Source organism: Talpa occidentalis, unplaced genomic scaffold, assembly GCF_014898055.3.
Source record: "Talpa occidentalis isolate TD23 unplaced genomic scaffold, MPIMG_talOcc4v2.1 talOcc4.5, whole genome shotgun sequence".
Classification (NCBI taxonomy): Eukaryota; Metazoa; Chordata; class Mammalia; order Eulipotyphla; family Talpidae; genus Talpa; species Talpa occidentalis.
In genome coordinates, this window is record NW_023604861.1 from 99,925,035 (window position 1) to 99,940,185 (window position 15,151).

Genomic DNA, 15,151 nt, shown 5'->3' on the forward strand with positions numbered 1-15,151 from the left:
CAGTGCGCGCGGCGGAAGTGGGCGCACGGGAAACGTCACTCCTCGAGCGCCCGCTACGTTGCGGAAAGGGAAGTTGTCCCGGCGGCTGCTGGGCTGGGTTGTTGGCTGAGGTGGCGGGTCGCTTTGACCCCGGAGGAGGCTGCCCCGGGGCTCCAGGTGAGGCCTAAGGACCGCTCTGTCCGCGTGCGGCTCGGGCTCGTGCCTGGTGCTGTTTTCTCTGGCAACTCGCGGCCCGCGTTCCTGAGCCCTGGAATGACCGTGCCCAGGTCCGGCTGCTCAGCCTGCCGGAAGGTAGCTAGATAAAAATTGAGGACGCCTATCCGCAGTTGAATTTCAGACAAGCAACGAATAATGTATTAGTATGCCCCACTTAATGTTTCGGACAGGCGTATACCAAAATTTTTCCTGTGTCTGAGATTCAAATGTAACTGGGCGTCCTCTGTCTTTATCTGCTAAAGCTGGTGCCCCAGCCCTCAAACTCTGACAGGCTGCATTTCAGAGGCCGAGGAGTTTAGCTGGACACTAGACTTGCCGAGTCGTGGGGACCGGGCCTTGACCTGCGTTCACCTGGCTTGAGAATTGTTGGGCTAGACGTTCACACTGCTGTTCCCCCTGCTGAACTACTCTGGGAGTAAAAACACTGGGAATTTTAGTTTTGCTTTGTTTTCATATCAGATTCTATTGAATGAGTTGGTTGCTGGTCATGCCCTGATTGATGCACCGTTGCGAATAGGCAATTTTATTTTACCTCTTCAGTAAGAGTTTCCAGAGGGCTTAAAAAAAGGCTTTTCCTTGAAGGTTCAAATTTTGACCCTATCACTATTTCAGTACGCTGTGGAGGTCACTTCTTAGTGCTCCTGTTTACTCTCTCCCCCTTGGATAACAGCTACCTGGGAGTGCTGAGGATTGAGGAAGGTGTGTAGGAAACAGCTGGGCCCTATTTAAGTAGTAGTATGATGGTTCAGAAAGGCATGATGATGTCTTTTCCCGGAGTGCAAAAAGCAGTTGTGAAGCCCCCAAGTTAAGTCTCAGAACCAATTCCGTTTGCTTTTGATGCCCTACTCCTCTCAAGGATTGGAGAGGAAATGTAAAGTGACCTTACTCCTAAATAACTCAGATGTGGAGTACTAGCCCACAGTTTCTGAAGATTAATTGTAAGAAAAATTTTTTTATTCCATCAAGGAGGATGTTGCCAAGTACTTCAATGAATTCCCTAGGGCAGGGGAATGGAGTATTGAATTCCAGAGATGCAGCAAGACACACAGCTGGAGCAAAACGCTACAAATACTTGAGAAGACTTTTTCGTTTTCGTCAGATGGACTTTGAGTTTGCTGCCTGGCAGATGCTCTACCTGTTCACTTCTCCACAGAGAGTTTATAGAAACTTTCATTACCGAAAACAGACAAAGGATCAATGGGCCAGAGATGACCCTGCTTTCTTGGTCTTACTAAGTATCTGGCTCTGTGGTAAGTGTTAGTTTATTTGTCATGGAGTCAAACAAATCGAATGTTTCAGATTGGACTTGTCATTTGGGGGATCTTTTGTTATAAATGTGCTGTAGGTCAGAATTTGGGAATATTTGAAGCTGCTGCTGCTTTTCTGAAGCTTCAAAAATCTTACAAGAGAAAGGGTTGTGTTCTTCCTGGTTTACAAGTCCTAGGCAGATGCCTGAGTAACCTGTTACCTCAGGACTTTGAAAAGCGAAGGATAGAGTTTCTCCATGTCTTTTATAATAAATAATACAGAAATGAAAAAGAGTATCAAGATTGGAAATTGCATTTCAGAGTTCAGTATATTCAAAGTGAGAGTTCTGAAGTACTGATAAGACCTTGAGCAACTACTTTTAAATTATCTGTAGTGTGAAAGGGCCCTAATCATTTGTAGGGTATTGAAGTGTGTAAGGTTTTTTCACCTTTAATTGTACTTAAAATATGTGAGTATCTTTTTAGTACTGCTGCTAATCTAAATGCTGGTGCTGCCCTGTTAAAGCCAAAGACAGATAAGCAAACTTAAGATATCTCAGTGGCCATTTTGTGCTTCATGGTGGTATGCATTTCTTCATTAATCACATGTAACACATCTTTGGGGGTTTGTTTACATGTCTGTCTTCTCCAGTGGACTGTGAGCATCTGGAGAGCAGGGACTGTGCCCCATGTCCCTCAAACTTAGTAAAGTGCCTGAATGAATCTTGTTAATCTTTCTTTCAGTGTCCACTATTGGATTCGGCTTTGTGTTGGACATGGGATTTTTTGAGACGATAAAGCTTCTCCTTTGGGTTGTGTTCATAGATTGTGTAGGTGTTGGCCTTCTCATATCAACTTTAATGTGGTAAGTACTATAACTAGAGTTCCATTGGATTTTGTCAAGCACAGAGTAACTAATGGAAATTGAAACAACATAAATGAACTGAAGACATTGATTTTTTTTTTTTTAAAGATTTATTTATTTATGCATACAAGAGCTGGGTACAAGCCAGAGATGCAGGGGCAGTGAGAGGCTTCACCAGAGACAGAGTGGTGAATAGAACAGGCAGATCGACTGAAGTACACTGTTGAAGGGAGCAGCGTTCGAGACAGGAGAGGTCTGCTTCACCATGTGGGTTTCTCTCTGGCCAGCCAGGGATCGAACTCGTGCTGGTTGCTTCATAGTGTGGTGCTTAACCCTTTGCACCACCAGGGAGGCCCTGAAGACATCAATTTTGACTGCCAGGATTGTAACTTGCACACCTGTGTCAGTACCTGTATTAGAAGATACTACAAAGGATGGTCTTATAGTGTGACAAATAAAGGAATTGAAATAATGATTATATGCTAACAAAATCCCTGATTTTGCAAAACTGTAGTTAGCCAATTTTGCTTAAGTTGTCTGGTTGATGGTGCAATTTTCTGTTGAATTTGTCAGTGGTTTACTTCTGAATATGTAGTATCTGAGGGCTGTTTCATGGATCTTTAAATCTTTGGCATAAAATGAAGTATACTCAAGGATTTTTTTTAAAGATCTATTTATGCATACAAGAACTGTGGTACAGGCCAGAGATGGGGGTGGTGAGAGGATTCACCAGAGACAAAGTGGGGAACAGAACAGGCAGACTGATTGAAATACACTGCTGAGGGGAGCAGTGGCGAGTCAGGAGAAGTCTGCTGCAGCATGTGGGTAGCTTCCTGGCCGGGGATCAAACTCATGCTGCAGTGGCTGCAGACAGCTTCATAGGTTGCATCTTAATCCCTTGCGCCACCAGGGAGGCCCCTCAGGGATTTTTTTGTTGTTAAATTTTTGGTGCTTTTATGCTAACACACTGACACAGGTTTTGCTGAAAGGATTCTTATTCTTAGTCTAGTTTGATTTGACAGTAATAATATATAGTGAGTATAAATCTAGTGTTTGGTTTTTATTTTGAATAGGTAAAGTACTCCTATGTGGTTGGCATACTGGATGAAAGAAATGGATATGGCAAGCGACCTCAGTAGAGTCAGTGGTTGAATAGAATGGGGTGACTGTATGTCAAAGAAAATACTGTTGAACATTTCACAATCAGACAAATTCAAAGTGAGAGTGCTAAAAGTACTGATGTCCTGCGTTCAAATGTTAGCTCAGTCATTTATTGTGTAACTTTTATTAGGCCCATTCTCCTCCTTTGTAAAAAAGAGTTAGTGATGTGTTTTGCAGTGTTTCATCTTTTGAGAAGATGAAAAGCATATAGTAAGTGCTTGTTAAATGGTAGCTATTAATATTTTAGGCAAAATTCTTAGACTGTAGCCTCTGATGATACCAGCTTTTTATTTTCCATTAACCTTTGACTCATACAGTACAGGTTTTGTATCTAGTAGGTAACCAGTAAATGCTATGCATTATTAACCTAAAGTACTAAAATCTGGTCTGAAATTAGTACTATCAGGTAATGTAGCCTAATTTGTTGTCCAAATATCCATGAAAAGGGTGGTATGTGAAAAAAAAAAAAAAAACTCAATTACTGAAACTTTCAAAGGAACACTTTAATTTGTGGGAAGCATTGAGATCATAGGCCCACAGAAACTAACTCATCCTGGAGTTTAGAATTTTCAGTGTGAATCTTTAACAGTTTGAGTTAAGGAAAAGGAGAGCATATTTTTGAGAACTTGTGTTGTAAATTGTATGAAGAAATAGAAAGTGTTGACATGTATTTGCAATCATTCTAGAGGCACCACAGGAACCAGCATTAGGATGTGTTTTGGGGAAATGAGATGGTTGGTTCCTAGTACCAGTGATTGCAGGTACAGAGGCATGGAAGTTTGGAAGGGTTGCATGTCAGGCCCGGGAGCATAGGGTGATACTGCCTGGCTGGGAGGTGTGATTAGTGAAATTGGCCTTGAGTGCAATTCAGGAAAAAGATGAATTTTATCTCATAGGCTGCATATGTGGATTGGAGGGTGAGAGAGGGAGGGATTTGGGGGACTTTCAGTAAAGAAATACCAAATTCACACTTTAGGAAAAATCTCTCTGAAAGTGCAGGAGGAGGAGGAGCTGGAGAAGATGAGCAAAATTGGATACAATTGCGGTGGCCTGGGAAAGAGTCGAGGGACCCTAGACTAATGTGATGATGATAGGAAGAGGGATGGAGAGCAGTGGATTAGGGAACTTCCTGTGGTATGATGAGGGTTGGGAAAAGGAGTCTGAGGCCTCTTTTGAGATGGCCTGCAAGTTTTTAGTTCAGAAGTAAGGTGCAGATGAAGCATCCCATGTTGGGCATGGTGAGTTCAGGTGGCTTGTTAAATATTTAATGAGAATAAAGGTTCAGTAGATTTTGGAGTAGACGGACTTTGAACCCAGACGACAATCTGGCCCCAGATACAGACATGACTGGCACATTAATATGGAGGGGGAGTGAAAACCACAGCTGTCTTTGAGCTCTCTCAGAGGAAATGTCTGTTCTGGAGGTAAGATGTGGACTAAGGACACACACCTGGAATATATCCAGTTAAGAAATTTGATGAGGGTCTAAGAGCAGCAGGAGGAGAGCCAGATTGGGGACTCAAGTGTAGTGAACTAGATGTGTATCCTGTTCAATTTAATGACATACGCTCTTGGCTAAAACAGAAGGTGTTCACACGATGCAATATTAGATAGTTTCAGATAACTGAATGCCGGACTGTTTTATTATGATCCTTTGTATTTGAAAATTTTATTTCTGTTGTGGGCATAGCATTTTCTTAACTGTATTCTTGACATGAAATCACTGATAACAAAAGTTCCACAGCTGTGTTTTTAATCAGATAATCCTTTTTGTTCTTTTTCTTTGAAGATATATTTTTCAATTACCTGGATGTTTTACTTTTCATTCACTCATCATTTAACTGGATTAGTAGTCCATACTGTGGAGTAGTGACATAGCTGTGACACTATTTTTTCCTTACTGGCTCCTACTTACTCCCTAACCTTTTAAAAAGGTGAAGACTGAGGTCTTAGGCCTTGAACCTGTTCTTTTTCTTTGATGATAGTTTGGGTGATCTCGTTCATTCTCATGGCTTCAGATATGATCTGTGCACTGATGAGTTTCTCTCTCTAGTTTGGACCACTCCTCTGGACTGTACACACTTGTTACTCCATACTCATAGGCATCTTCTGCATTAACAGGGCCACATCCAAACTCCTGCATTTTCTTTCCCACCTGCAAACCACTCTTCCCGCAGCCACACCATTTCAGTTAATGACAGTTCAGTCTTCCATTTGTTCAAGACAGAAATCACTCAGCCATCTTTAACTTTTTTCCTTGTACTTCACAAGTCCTATCGACTCTGCTTTCCTACTGTAATCTCTGTAATCTATCTCACAGGTCACTACCCTCACTGCTACCATTCTGTTCTTATTAGCAGCATTCCCTCAACTGATCTCTCTTCTACTGTTGTTCCAAGAGTTCTCAGATCTGCAGCCACAGGAGACTGTCAAAGCAGTTAAGTCAGATATTCTTCTGGGCAGTGACTTCTTATTTCACTAAGAGTAAAAGCCAAAGGCCTTAAAATAGCCACAGGAGCCATAAGATCCGACTCCCTAGTTCTTGTCCAATTGCATTTTCTGTCCTCTTCTCACCCGTCCAGGCACACTGCCCTCCTTATCCAGTCTTCACACAGGCCAAGCATCTGGCCACGTCCACTCTATACCATCACCTCCGCCTAGAATGCCCTGACTCAGATAATTCCCTTTACCACTCTTTAATCTTTATTGTTTTCCTTATGACCATATTGTTTTGCTGAAAATAACTTATATGCATCACTAACGTATAGAGAGCATGATTGTCTTATTTACATATATTGTGAAATGATTACTACAGTAGGTTCACTTGACATCTATTATAGATATCAGTAAAAAAAAAATCTTGTGACAAGAAATTTTAAGATTTAGTTTTCTTATGTATCATAAAATATTGTTAGTTCTCATCAAATTATATATTATATCCCTAGTACTTATATATATTGGGTCATTTGCGTCTTCTGACTCCCTTCCTGCATATTCCCCTTCCCTTCCTTACCTTTGGGAACCACAAATCTGATCTCTTTTCTGAGTTAAATTTTTTAAAAATTACACATATAAGTGAGGTCACACGGTATTTGTCTTTTTCTGTCTGTCTTACTCCTTTTAGCATACTGCCTTCACTGTCCATCCATGTTGTTGTAACTATTAGGATTTCCTCATTTTTTTTTATTGCTGAGTAATATTTCATGATTGATAGACAAACAAGAGACAGATCACCCCCTCTTCATTCATTGATGGACACTTAGGAAATTTCCATAACTAATTTTTGTAGATAATAACTGCTAAGAACATGGGAGTGCAGATATTCCTTTGGATATATTCCAAGAAGTCGAATTGCTGTATCATATGGTGGTTCTATTTTTAATTTCTTGAGGATCCTGTGCTATTTTCCATATGACTTTATCAACTTAGAATCCCACCATAAGTGCACAGAGGTCCCCTTTCTCCATAACCATACCAGCATTTGTTATCGCTTGTCTTTTTCTTAATGGCTGTTCTAACAGGTGTGAGGTGATAATTTTTTGGTTGAGTCTTTAGGATTTTCTGTATAAAATCATGTCATTTGCAAACATAATTTTTCCAAATATGATACTGTTTTTTTAAAATATTTATTTATGTATACAAGAACTGGGGTACCAGGCCTAGTGGTGTGGGGGGCGGGGGTGAGAGGATTCACCAGAGACGAGCGGGGAACAGAACAGGCAGACTGACTGCAATACACTGCTGAGGGGAGCAGCAGGCGAGACAGGAGAGGTCTGTTGTGCCATGTGGGTTTTTTCCTGGCCGGTCAGGGATCAAACGTGTGCTGTAGAGGCTGCGGATTGCTTCATAGTGCGGTGCTTAACCCCTTGCGCCACCAGGGAGGCCCAATTCTGATACTTTTCTTTCTTTTTGTTGCCTGATTAATCTGCACAGGAGTTCAAGTACAGTAGATTGGGAGTGCTGAGTGGGCATCCTTATCTTGCTCCTGATCTTAGAGGAAAAGCTTTGCAGCCTTCACACCATTGATTATGATGTTAGCTATGGAATTGTCATATACGGTTTTTATGATGTTTAGATGTTTCTACTGTGCCTGCATTGCTGAGTTTTTAATCATGAATGGATGAACTTTGTCGAATGCTTTATTCTGTCTTTTGAGATAATCATGATTCTTTCATTGTATCACATTAATAGATTTACATAGGTTAAACCATGCTTGCATCGCAGGGGATAAATCCCACCTACTCTTCTGCTGTTCAATGTGCATGTTTTTTAATTGTAACTTTTAAACTGGTTGCACAATCTGACTATGCTTTTTTTTAATTTTTACTTCTGTTTTTAGTATGATTCAGGTTTATGCTTGTTTAGAAATCATATCTTCTTCTATACAGTCATGTCTACTTTTGAAATCTCTTTATCAGTCTGGTCCTTCCACTGACTGCTTGGATTGGAGGGGGACGGGGTTGGGGGGGAAGAGAAGCGGGGAAGGTTGGGGGGAGGGGCAGGGAAGGTTGGGGGGAGGGGCAGGGCGGGAAAGGTGAATGGACAGACTGAAATACACCACAGGGTGGAGCAGCAGGCAAGACACGAGTAGGCCTGCCGCGCCCTATGTGGGTTAGCTCCCTGGCCAGGGATCGAACTCAGGCCATAGCGGGTGATAGCGCAGAGATTAACCCCCTAGGCCACCAGGGAGGCTCTGCCTAACTTTGGTCTAGTCGGGCTTACTACATGGTTACAGCTGCTTACTATTCCGCAATAGGGCTGTGAACTTTTATCTTCCCTGCCCTATCAAGGTGGTGTAGGTCTAGAATCAGCCTTCTTTGTGCACTGAATTCTTTTCAGGTGAGGCCACTGGATCGGCTCTCTAGATGGGTACCTCACAGACTGCTCTGTTCATGTGCTGCTGTATGTAGGCCTTGAATCTGCCCATGTACCCTACATTTGCTGGTCAAATAGGCTGAAGGTTTTACTTAAGAGTGGGGCGGGCAGGCCCTCTGTAGTGGGTGGTTATGTCTCCGTCTTCCGGGCATTTGCTCTACAGGCAGGCAAAACTATTGAGAATCTGAATCAGGCAGGTACGCACCCTGCTGAGTTCCCTGGTCAGTGAGTTCTCAACTTGGTTCTGCAGAAAAGCAAAGCCGCTGCTTGGGATTGAGGCTTGGGCACAACGGGTGTAAAGTAGGTCTGTCAAGATCTGTGTAGTTGTTGCAAGCCTCGCCTCTGTCCAGGTCAGATTCCTAGTGGTTTAGCCCGAAAGATTCCCCTGCTGGCTCCGTGGTGCAAGAACAGAGAAAGGGCTCTCACATGGCAATGCACAGTGCTGTGGAGTGGGAGGCTAGTGTCCCCCCTGGATTATTCTTTTGCCCGTGGAGCTAGAGACTCGAGACACCCCCCCCTACTATAATGGCCTGGGGGAGGGGCAGATGTAGTCAGTCTTGGCCTCTGAGGTGCAGAGGGGTGCTTCAGCCTCTCCTTAAGCTAGTCAGTCTTGTGAAAGGGAGTGAAGTCAGGGACCACCTACAGTGGCCATACTGCTAGTCAGAGTTAACATCCTCTATCCTTTTCCCCCAATCTGACATACATGATCAGTCTGCTCCCACTAGATTAAGGCAGTTTTGTCTGTTTTACCTGTCTTGAGCTGCTGGAATAATGCTTGTGCAGTCATCAGTAAATATTACTGTATAATCATACAAGAAATTTTAACTTTGCTCTTCAGGTTCATCTCTAATAAGTACTTAGTGAAACGGCAGAGTAGAGACTATGATGTGGAGTGGGGCTATGCCTTCGATGTTCATCTGAATGCTTTTTACCCACTCTTAGTCATTCTGCATTTTATCCAGCTTTTTTTCATCAACCGTAAGTAGCAGTAACTTCTCAGCATATTATGAAACAGCCTTCATCGTATGCATTGAGAAGAGATTCATTGTATGCATCTCTTTGGCAGATGTTATCTTAACCGACACATTTATTGGATATTTGGTTGGAAATACCTTATGGTTGGTTGCCGTTGGCTATTATATCTATGTAACCTTCCTAGGATACAGTGGTAAGTAAATTTTTTTGTGAACTGAAAAAATAACAGGGATGGGAAACACTGTTTTACTACTGATGATTTACGTTATGCACTGTCCCAAGTATTCTTTATGAATATTTCACTTGCCCATTATGATAGGTTTATCTCCATTTTCCCAATGAGTAAGCAGGCAGAGAGATCACTTTGCCCATGATCATGCAACTAGAAAGAGGCTTAGCTGATACAAAATTTCTAATTTCAAGACGTTAAACCATGTTAATTATCTCAAAGTTACTTGAACTCAGGACCAATTTCTTCTTGGCATTCAGGTTCTGGGTTACAGTAGTAGTAGGTCCAAGTGGGTAAAGGGTTCGGTCCGCTGTGTGGGCTCATAAACACTGTATAGTTCTCTAGATTTTCACAGGAGATCTTGGGGCATCTGCAAATTTATCATGAAATTCTCTGCTATGTTAAGAATTGATCTCCACTAAATAGAATTAAATAGCAATCTTACGATTATTAGCATGTTTTCCTTTTAGAGCCTCCTTGTCCCCTGCATGGTTGGGTCCTTGCCGTGAATACGAACCACTCATACGCACTGTTGCTTGTGCTCAGCTCAGAGTGGTCGTTACCCCCCTTAGCTGCTTTTGCCAGAAACCACTTACCTTCTCCTTAAATTATGCCTTCTTTGTGGCATTAGGAGTCCCTTCTAGTTCAGGGGAAATGTTTGTAACATGGTAAAGTTTCTAATGATTTTTATACATTTTGAGAAAGCGTCATTAAAGTCCATTACACCACCACATGATGGTTTCTCTCCTTGCGTTTTTGATCACCCTCCTGGTACCTCCCTACAATTCAGAACAGTTTGAGTAGAGCTCAGTTTCAGTGTAGGAGATATATGTAGGTTAGCCTGCATAGGGCAGGGACCCACTAACTAAGCAATGAGTAAGAAACATACAAAATCTGTCCCCAAATAGCCATTTGAAAAGTTTAGTTCTTCCATAAGCTTGGGATACTAGTTGCGATCTCACCCTCTCAAGCAGCAGTCTAATGCTTTCTACATGGGGAAATCCCAAGTTGCTAGGTTTTTTTTCCTGGGCTCATGGTGCTTTAGAGGGAATTAATAACCACTTAGTCCTAGATTAGCTTCTCACGCAGCCTTTGTGCTGAAATAATACCCATTTTTGGTTTCTGCACAGCAATGAATGAGAAGGGAGCGACAAAGCAGAGTTGTAAGAACATTCTTTTCTAGCTGTATACGCATCACCTTACTGTTGGCCCCACATAGTGTAGTAAGAGATGTCTTTCAAAATGTCCGTGTACTATGTGTCCTCTAAAAAAATGAACTTTGTGTCTTTTCCAGCATTGCCAGATTTGAAAAATACAGTAATTCTTCTCTACCCGTTTGCACCTCTCATTCTACTCTATGGACTCTCACTAGCTCTAGGATGGAACTTTACCCACACACTCTGTTCCTTCTACAAGTACAGAGTGAAATGAAAAGTGAGATTATTTCATTATAACTGTCAACAGTATTGATGAAGTAATGATTTCTTATAAAACTTGTAAATAAACTATCATTGTAGATATCGTAAAAGGTATAAAGCTTGCAAATTTGAGTAAATATAGTGACACACCATTGTCAAGTACATTCCTTAAAACTAAATGTACATTTCTATAATAAATATTTTTAAACTAAAGCCTGTATTTCATTCTTTCATGGCTCCATAAGAATAATTTACAAAGTGAGAAAAACAGATACTTTCAAAAATACTTCATATTAAAAGGTTTTATTTGTAGTCCACAGTAATTATCCTTACCTCACTCCGGATATATATGTATGTATACTGACAAGGTGTACACAGCCCCCGTTTCTAAAGGGCTATATTCTAAACATTTGTATAGGCCACATGAGCCTAAATTTCAAAAGCCTTGACGATGGCTTCAAGGTGCTGCATAGGACACACCAAGTAAACAGGTACCTGTGAAATGGTTCCCTTTACAAAAGATCTGAAAATGAGCTAGACAGCTACTGCACAAGGGACAAAAGTCCACACACACACATGATGCCCAGATGCAGTCTAGCCAAGAAATCTCACCCTGGACACAGCAATCTACAACTTGAAGAGACCTCATAAACAAAACTGTTTGCTGAGGAAAGTTCTTACTCCACATCAGGCACCCCAACCTTTGGGATCTGCATTAGAAGAGACAGCCACTCCACTCACCCACCACCCCCAAAACCAAAACACCACCCAATTTTAAAACTTCTGAAAGAAGTTAAGAAAATTTTGAAAGAGCGTAGGACCACAGACACTCTGGTGGCACCAGGCAAAAGTAGCAATTTGGGGCCTCCCCGGTGGCGCAGCGGTTGAGCGCTGGTTTGCGAAGCTGCCCGCAGCCTCTGCAGCGCCGGTTCGATCCCCGGCCACCGGGCGAGGGTCCCACATGGCGCGCAGACCTCTCCTGTCGCCCGCTGCTCCCCTCAACAGTGTACTTCGTCACTCTGCCTGCTCTGCTCTCCCCTCTGGCTCTGGTGAATTCTCTCACCCTCACGGGCTTCTGACTGTACCCAGTGCTTGTATAAATAAATAAATAAAAATAAATCTTTAAAAAAAAAAAAAGGAATTTGAAAAGTGCCTAAATCAGACAAGGAGACTCATTGGTTACTCAGGAGGGCAGGGGTCTACTGGAAATTTCTCTGTGGACAGTCACTGGCCTCTACTTGAGCCAGAACGGTAGGTGCAGTTCTAATGTATTACTATCATGCTACAGTTGGTAGATTCACCTGTGTGCCCCCTACCACCAAACCCCCTACACATACACCCCCAAGCTAAACAGCGGGCCTCAGTGAGCCAAAGAAACTCTTGGAACATAAACCAGTGGATGCTATATTTGTGCTTGTTCTTAGCCCGTCTGAAGCTCACCATTATCTCTGAGATACTTGTTTAGAATCCCAATTCATGAAGCTACCCCAAGCGGACACTTACCACTGGTTCTGGAGGCCAGCAGGGTTTACAACTGCAGCCCCACAAGGATCATACCTGCTTGGCATACTGTAAAGACTCATTACTTAGGACCTGGCCTCCCAGCCTGAAATGAGGTAGTAAGTAATCCTTCCCCTTAGTATACTGACTCGTCTCAGCACACCTTCATCAAGGATCTTACAAGCACAAACCAGGCTGCCTAAACAATCATAAAAGTTGACACAACCAAAAACTAGGTCAAAGTTAAAACAATGAGGTTTGACACCTACACAAGGCCACTTTTTCAAAACTGGAAGAGGCCGCTGTTTTGCCCAATACAGAAACATACTAAGTCAGGCAAAATAAGCAAATAGGAAGATGTACCAATTAAAGAACAAGATAAAAATCTCAGGAAAGCACCTTACATGGTAGATTGCTTATTTCCATTAAAGAATTCAAAGTAACGGTCATAAGGATGCTCACTGAACTTGGAAGAATGAACACTGAGAATTTAAATGGAGAGAGAAGTACCAAACTGAAGTCACAGAACTGAAGCATATAATAACTGACCTGAGAAATACAGCAGATGAGAAAAGAACAATGGATCAGAGAGCTTGAACAAAGAGTGATGGATCTCACTCAAGCAGAGAGTCAAAAAATGGGAATTAAAAAAAAAATGAAGATAGCATAAGAGACACATATGAAACATCAACCTTAAAATATTTTTGAGGATCTGCTATATAGAACATTCCACCCAAAAGTGGGATACACATCCTTCTCAAGTGCATATGGAACTTTCTTCAGAACAGATTGCGTTAAGCTGTAACACAAGTCTCAATAAATTTAAGATTAAAATCATATCAAAAATCTTTTCTAGTCACCATGATATGAAATTTAAGTATTCCAAAAAAAAAATAAAAATTGGAAAAAACCCAAATGTTGAAATTAAACCACATGCTACTCAACTACTATGGAGTTGATGAAGAAATAAGTCAAAAATATACAATAAAAATGTAAATAGAATATACCAAAATCTGTGGGATACAGCCAGTTTTAAGCTACAAGTACAGGTTTGCCTCAAGAAATAAGTCTCAAACAATCTAACTTTATATCTAAAGGAAGTAGGAAATAGAATGAACAAAGCCCGAAGTGAGCAGGAGGGAAATACAAAAGGTAATACGTGAAATACAGATTAAGACAACAGAAAAGATCAATGAAACTAAGCTGGTTCTTCGAAAATACAAAATTGACAAACCTCTGGCTAGACTCACCAAGAAAAAAAAGAACAAGCAAATAAATAATAGAAATGAAACAAGATTACAACTGATATCACTGAAATACAAAGGATCTTGAAGAGACAGTTTCTGAAGTCATTTTATGATATCAGCATTACTCTGATGTTACAACCAAGAAGGACAACACATAGAAAATCTATAAGCCAGTATCTTTGATGAACAAAAATCCTCAAAAAATATTAGCAAGCTAAATTCAACAATAAATTAAAAGGATTATACGCCATGATTAATGGGATTTATTTTGGCGATGCATGGATGATTCAACCGCAAAATAAACTTGATAGCAAATGGAGCCAGAACAGCTATTCCAGAGAAACCATTTTGCTGGTATTGGTCCACAACAGTTTAGAGAAACCATAAAGCAAGAGTCACAGTGATTATAAGGATTATGGCCTTTTTGCCCAAGGAGAGATTAGTAACCAATTATGCACAGCCCAAAGGACCTTACACTTGTTAGCACCAAGTAAGTCTTTATTAAACCACTTACCTGATCTTCCTCTTTTATTTCCATAAAACCCCTTACCTTTTTGTTTCCTTTTTGGGACCCTGTTGCAATTATCCCCAAATTGCAAATTTTTGATTCCAAATAATATGCTCTGTCCTAATTGCCTCTTGACTTTTAATAGTATAGGAAGTCCTTCCCAGAGCAATTAGGCAAGGGGGAGGGGAAAAAAATGCACCTACATTGGAAAGAAGGTAAACCATCACTATTTACAGAGGATACGATTTCATATATAGAAAACCCAAAAGACTCCATAAAATCTGTTATTCAGTAAAGTTGCAGGGCACAAAACCAATATACAAGAATCAGTGACATTACTATACATCAACAATGAACTATCCGAAATGGAAACAACACAATCCCTTTACAATAGTCTTGAAAGATTAAAATACCCAGTAATAAATACAACTGAGGTGAAAGACGTAAACAGTGAAAACTATAAGATACTGATGAAAATGAAAAAAGACAAATGGAAAGATACTGTGTTTGCAGATTGCACGGATATTGTTAAATATCGCAATAACCCAAAGCAATACATAAATTCAGTGCAATCCCTACCAAAATTCCAATGGCATTTTTTCACACAACTAGAATTGTACTAAAATTTTGTATGGAATCACAGAAGTCCCCAATATCCTAAATAATCTTGAAAAAAACAAATGCGGAGGGATGTGTTCCGACTTCAAACTGTATTGTAAAACTAGGAATCACAACAGTACAGTATTGGCACAAACAGATACATACACCAATGGGACAGAACAGAGAACCCAGGAAAACCACCACTCATACATGGTCAACTTCTACGCATGACAACGGAGACAGGAAAATCCAGTGGGGAAAGGGCAGCGTTCAATACAGGGTGTGGGAAAAACTTACACCATACACAAAA

General features: G+C 41.1%; 1 protein-coding gene across 2 annotated transcripts; it reads left to right on the top strand.

The window, feature by feature from the left end:
* Positions 1-32: 32 nt before the first annotated feature.
* UNC50 (unc-50 inner nuclear membrane RNA binding protein) lies at positions 33-11,199 on the top strand. Of its 2 annotated transcripts, none has more exons than XM_037527912.2 (6): positions 33-156; positions 1,183-1,466; positions 2,208-2,328; positions 9,203-9,342; positions 9,431-9,532; positions 10,863-11,199. In XM_037527912.2, the coding sequence occupies exons 2-6, from the start codon at positions 1,187-1,189 to the stop codon at positions 10,997-10,999; spliced, it is 780 nt and encodes a 259-aa protein (XP_037383809.1). In that variant the 5' UTR covers positions 33-156; positions 1,183-1,186; the 3' UTR covers positions 11,000-11,199. The 2 variants fall into 2 exon arrangements, with proteins under 2 accessions (XP_037383809.1, XP_037383810.1); XM_037527913.2 differs by having other exon boundaries at positions 1,186-1,466.
* The last annotated feature ends 3,952 nt before the right edge of the window (positions 11,200-15,151 follow it).